The 6,222-nt window shown below is 39.4% G+C and overlaps 1 protein-coding gene across 1 annotated transcript in view; it reads right to left on the bottom strand.

Annotated features, from left to right (window-relative positions):
* Positions 1–3,190: 3,190 nt before the first annotated feature.
* DDX58 (DExD/H-box helicase 58) overlaps positions 3,191–6,222 on the bottom strand; it is an 18,748-nt gene continuing 15,716 nt past the window's right edge. Inside the window, 2 exon segments of the mRNA XM_009285056.1 lie at positions 3,191–3,529; positions 5,293–5,439. Coding sequence (XP_009283331.1) covers positions 3,191–3,529; positions 5,293–5,439 — 486 coding nt within the window.

The following is a 6,222-nucleotide window of genomic DNA, read 5'->3' as shown; positions in this document are numbered from 1 at the left end:
GATATTGGCTTGCTTTCTTATTCAGTTGACCAGAATTTGAATCTAATACTGAAATTAATTATTTAGCTGTTTATTAATTTTAAAAAATGTGAACTTTGTAAGCCTTTGTGGAAAGGTGGACCTATTGGGGATAATATTTCTAATGGATAAAATTAAATTTATTTTCAAGAAGTTTTGTGGGTTTTGTCATGTTATCTTCAGTACCAAAATGCAGAACAAAGCTTTGACTTTAAACTCTTCTCATTGTCCCTGTAGGAGCAGAGTCATACAAGTCTTGACTTCTCATATTTTAATTCTTGTTTCTTTGAATAATCTGCATGAGGCAGGATGAATACAAATACTGTCAGATACTGGCAGTGTGTAAACAAACAGAATACTGCTGTGATGTACTTCCCTCTGTTTTGTGTCCTCAGGAAGACAATCTACCACAATTTCAAGATCCTTGTCAGCAATTTTTATGGCAGTTAGCAACCACTGATGACACTAATGTATTCATTGAAGTCAGTGACTGCCCAATCCACAATACCACATGAATCTATTTACAGTGACAACAAATACCCTCTTACTCAGAGATAAACAAGGTTATAGTACTAATTCTTACTCTTAACTATATTTAGAGCAACTGCCACAGCAATTAACACAGTGGAGACATTCTTTCAAAGTGATCTCCTAAGGTGTTTTCAGTGCAGTCGGCTCCAGCTGTATTTGGAAAAAAACAATGAAAATAGTTCTGAAAGAAGTCAAGAGGCTTAAGGAGGGGATAGAGATTGCACTGCATCTGCAACAGGCTATTCTTGCTTGATTACAGCAAACAGAGCTCCTCTAGTGAATCCAGCAGAGGCGCACTAAGATGTTGCATATGAGGACAAGCTGAGAGAGCCAGGACTGTTTAGCCTGGTGAAGAGAAGACTCAGGGACATCTCTGCTGTTTGTGTACAAATACCTGAATGGAGGGCACAAAGAAGATGCAGCCAGGCTCTTTTCAGTGGTGCCTAATGACAGGGCAAGAAGCAATGGGCACAAACTGAAACACACGAGGTTCCCTCTGAACATCAGGAAATACTTTTTTACTGTGAGGGTGACCAAGCACTGACTGTAAGAGATTGCCTAGAGAGATTGTGGTGTCTCCATCCTTGGAGACGTTCAGATGCTGTCTGGACATGGTCCTGGGCAAACTGCTGCAGGTGACAAGATGACCTCTAGAGGTCCCTCCCAACCTCAGCTGTTCTGTGATTCTATGAAATATCTTAACAGAGAGCTGTTAATATGGTCATAATCTTGAGCATTATTTGGTAATAAATATGCAACTTTAGGTTCAATTGCAAAAAAATTTCAGATATTCTCAAAGGCCAGGTAGAGTGCTGGTGTGCTTCCCACCCTCCCATCTCCACTGTGTACTGAAGGTAGGCTTGTATCATTGAATTTTTATTAATGTGTCATCTCATCAGTCTTTATTACACTCATTTAGGCTGAACTGTGGAGTTGTTTTAGTCTACAATCCTCGCGTTCAAACAACAGGAAAAGACTAAAACTCCTCAAATCCCTTAACTTCCCAGTAATTATTACTATAAGCTGTGAAACTTAAGACTGATTATTTTTTATGCCAAGAGTCCCGAAGTAGGTGGTCCTTTCATGCGGCAAACTGATGCTCAAGGACTGTGATTTTCCATGTACTTTTAATTTGAAAGTGCTAAACCAGACTTTTTCAAAATCTTTGTTCCTAGTATTTTTGGAGGGGAGGCATTATCTGACCATAAATCATCTTTACCCATTGTTCTGTGTTTCCTTTTTGGAAGCAGCTATAAGGACAGCGAATCTACTAGGTAAAAACTAAGCACAGAGTAAGTTACTGCAGGACTGAGATTTGGGCTTCCTGTACAGTGCATACAGCTTTCACAGTAAAAGGTATGGACTGGGGTGGAACATGAAGCAGTGCTTAAAAAAGCATTTTGCTTTTAATGCCACATAACACTGTTTAAAAGAAAACTGCAAGTCTCACTGACTAGGGTAGTTTAAATAATTTTTGGACTCCGAGATAGGTTCCTGTTCAAGGTCGTTTGTTTTCTTCAGAGTTCAAATGTTTCAGACACATAATTCTTCCACATACATACCTTACTACACTATCAAATGCATAAAGTGAACTGAAAATATATTTGATCTTGGTTCCAGAAATATCGAAGATTAAGGTCGTTGAAGATATGTAGGATCAGCAAGTGCTTTGAAGTGTACAAGTTTAACAATGTTTCATAACTGTGGCTGTAGCAATTTCTGTTTTTCTGAGAGAAGTCTGGGATCTGGGTGGGGAGGAGGGATTTAAACACGCTAGTGCCTAGACTTTGTTCCAATTCTAGATCAGCTCTGATGGGAAATCTGCAGAATTAATATTAGTATCTTGAGAGATTTCAGATGCCAATTGATGGGACTGGACATCAGAGTAAATGCTAATAACCCTCCAAGTTAAGCCTTCACCCATCTTACAGGGCACTGCCTTGTCCCCCTTGGGGCTTGTTCAGTTAAGCAACACATAGAAAGGTGTCCATTCTGCAACTTCAGCAACAGTGATTGAAGAAAACAGTGCTACTATTTTAATCCAGAAGATGCCTCCTCCAAGAGGGCTCTGTTTTTCTCAGACTGTTGAAGAAGCATTCTCTATTAAAGATGGGTTTAAAAGATGCAATATCTTCCTTACAGAAAAGTTACTGGACATTTTCTCTTAATTTTCTATATACCAAAATGTCTAAAGCATTAAAAGTAATTTTTAAAAAGCTTTAAAAGTAGCTAAAGTAGTGCTTAAAGTGTCAGTATGCATAAGCCATGTTGTCTGCATGGAGGTGCAATCCAACCAGAAGTTACTGGTAACAAAGAAGATTCTCATTCACACAGGAATGCTTGAAGTTGTGGCCTGTCACCTAAAATTAGGTATTTAGTTAGTCATTCAACTTGATTTTGTTTTTTTTCAGACCAACTACTTCATAGCAGCAAGGATTAAGATCTAGATGTTTAGGCACATGTTTGTCCATGCTTATATTAAAACTTCTTGTGAAACATTTCACTAGATAGCAATTTTTTTTTAGTGGCCATACTAGCCTTTTTTAATCTAACCAGATGCTGATGAGGGGCCTAGCATATCAGACAGCATAAAGAGCAAGAATTTTTTTATACATGGAAATAGGTCATCCACTATTTCAGCTTAGTGCAGTAGGGTGATGCATGCACTAAAATGCTGAGTTCGGCTAGACATTTCTTCAACATCAAAATTCTTCAAAGAAAAATTAATATTTTTCCATTTCTGAAAATCCATTTGCGTCCCAGTTTCAACATTCTCTACTACAAAGCTTTTGATTTTGATCACTGGTAGATTACCAAATGTCTTGTACTTCACTGTGATTCCCCAGTCATGCTGGCAATTAGTATTTTGGCAATGCATCTTGCTTTTTTTCTCAAAAAAATCAAACTGGACTGGTTTCTGGTGAGGCTTTGTCACGTAACGCTCCTTGAACGTGTCTCCTAGCACAGTGTGATGACATTCCTGAAACAAGACGTGCCAGAAGTGCTTAATGGTAGAAACACCATTCCTCATTTTTTCCTGGCATTCCCCTTCCCCTCACAAATACCATTTCTCTGGTAAGGTGCTTCCTGTCATTTGGGAGGCTCACCTTCCAGCCCCCTCGGCTCATCGCTCTTTTGTCCCCATTCATTAAATACCAGGTACTAGAAAGGGCCCAGGCCTGGGCTTACCAGAACCAAAATTACTATATATCACCAGTCACCAGCTCATACATATTTGAACTTATTTAGCTTTTCTAAAAACCATGCGTGCAATATTTGAGCCTTGTGCGTAAAACTAACAAAGTCATCCAGAGAACAGACAACTTGAGAGACTCCTGCCTCCCATTTTAACTATATGACCCCAGCTTTCCACAAGGGGTGATGCAATTACTTGGGAGTGGTAGAAAAAGTAACCCTAACAAGGTAAAGGAGTTACAGTTGTTTATAATATATACAATCAAAGATTAAAAAATTTAACAACTTTATTTGAAAGCATATGTACAATTTGGGCTGGAGTCTGAAAACACTAGTTCCTCCTGGAAATGCAACTTCCATTAAATATATAGGCTGAACTATGACAGAACTCAGTTTGTAGGGATTATTTAAAATATTGTGAGGGGTTATTTGCAGACTATAAAGCAAAGCCTCTTTTTGAAGAGTTTTGTGAACTCAGATCTATTTGCATAGGTATAGGTGATAAGCCAGCAGCACAAAACGGACTAACAGTCAAGAGGTGCATGTTAGATATCCTTTGTTATTTGTCAAAGAAATGTAACTAGGTTTTCACAAGGCTGAGCTATTCCCAACTCCTTGCCTGTGGACCTTCCCTGTGCAGAGGAGTAGCGAGCTCCATCTACGTTCCAAAACCAGCTGGTAAAACCAAAAAACTTCCCTGATTAAAAAGTGAAGTGCCTGAAGGCAAGCACTCTGTAATGTTCAGCTGTGGCCTGAAGCCCCTTATCACATCACAACTGCGCTTTTCAGAGCAGCACAAATAGAAGAGCTTCAAAAGAACAAATTTCAGAACTAGAAAGGCTCAAATTGCCCAGAAAAGGCTCTTTTTCATGATCACCACTTTCCATGTGTAGAGTATTGGCTTCTTGGGCCTACAGAGAAATTCTTCAAGTTCAGAAAGAGTACAATAAAAATGTCCCCATGAGATACATAGAAGCAATGTGAACTACCTAAAGAATAGAAAACAAAGTAATTAAAGAATTGAAGAATGAAAGGACTTCTTTTGTAAAACCATGGTTTGCCTTGCCTTTCAAAACAGAAAATTTGCCCGTAAGCCAAAGAGCTAAACAGTGAGCTGATCTTGGTACTTTGTACGGATAATTTTCAGTCAACAGAAATGGTGGGAGAAATCTCTCAACTGCAGGAAGAGTTCCAATCTTATGCTAATCGGGAAAGTAAATATCCAGCAGTTACACTAGTAGGTTATGTCGCTGAAGATCACATGGTTTTCCACAAAATTCATCAATTTCTAACAGAAGGGGTTCAGGAAAACAGAACTGATGCCTGTCATAGCACATGTTTGCACACCTCGGACATTATCAACTACCATCATAACATGCTACAGAAGTAGTTATGACTGGTCCTGTGGTTTACTGATTTACTCAGAATTTTTTTCTGCTCCAGTTTGCACAAAATAGCCTACTTTCCACACTGATAAACAATGCTGTTAGTTCAATACTGCTGACTTCCCTGGTGTTTATGGATGTAGGTTTCCATACAGAGACATACCTTTATAACTCTGATGTCATCTGTACTGCAGGCATATGCTTTGCATTTTCCACACAGGAGATTTTTGTTCCCTTGCACTACCTTAGGTCCTGTTTCTTTCTTCCTGGAATCTCATAATACCTTTTCCTTCATTTGCAGGTCATGTATCTTTAAACTTAAAAAATAAATAAAACCCAAGATCATTATGAAATTAAGAGAAGCCCCAATGTCTGTCCAAACATGACTCAGGATATGTAACATCTAGAAACCTATTACTTAAAAGCAAATAAAAAAGCCATGTCTTGTTCTAGCAACTTATACCAAAGAAAGAACGTGGTACACTTGTCTAGTTAAGAATGCAAGGCTAGAATAGGACTACAGGATGGACAGCATTTATGCTGTCTGTTCCTTCCTCCCCTCTACCCCCGCCTCTGGCCCCTTTGGTCATAATGCTGTTAAGTCCTTGTGAAGACTAAGTCATGTGAGACTCCCTACAGCAGAAGTAGTGCTGCTGCTTTAGGAAGCTCATGGTTTGGAAAGAAGGCTCCAGAGACCACAGAAATTGCAGGCAGAGAAAGAGACAAGAGCCACAGCCTGGAGCTGGGAACCTGCAGCTCATGCAGAAACAGAATCCTCTTAGAAGAGGCAGGAGCAGCCAAACCAAGCCTCAGAGGTGGGAGAAGAAACTTCACAAAGGCTAGAGGGCCTTGGACATCCTTTGTTGCACAGCTCAGTCTCTGAAAGCTTGCCTGGAAACATGGGGTGATCTGCAAATTCACAGGGATATGGCAGAACTGTGTACAAAGCATTTTTATTGGTAGTGGCTGCCATTGGCTTATTCCAGTCTCCTCTGGGAAATACGTTACAAAGGTCTAGGAAGATAGAATCATAGAATCATTTAGGATGGAAAAGACCTTTAAGATCATCAAGTCCAACCACAAACCTAACCCT

The sequence above is a fragment of the Aptenodytes forsteri genome, unplaced genomic scaffold (genome assembly GCF_000699145.1).
Source record: "Aptenodytes forsteri isolate BGI_AS27 unplaced genomic scaffold, ASM69914v1 Scaffold167, whole genome shotgun sequence".
NCBI classification, from domain to species: Eukaryota; Metazoa; Chordata; class Aves; order Sphenisciformes; family Spheniscidae; genus Aptenodytes; species Aptenodytes forsteri.
This window is presented reverse-complemented; position numbering and strand designations above follow the sequence as displayed.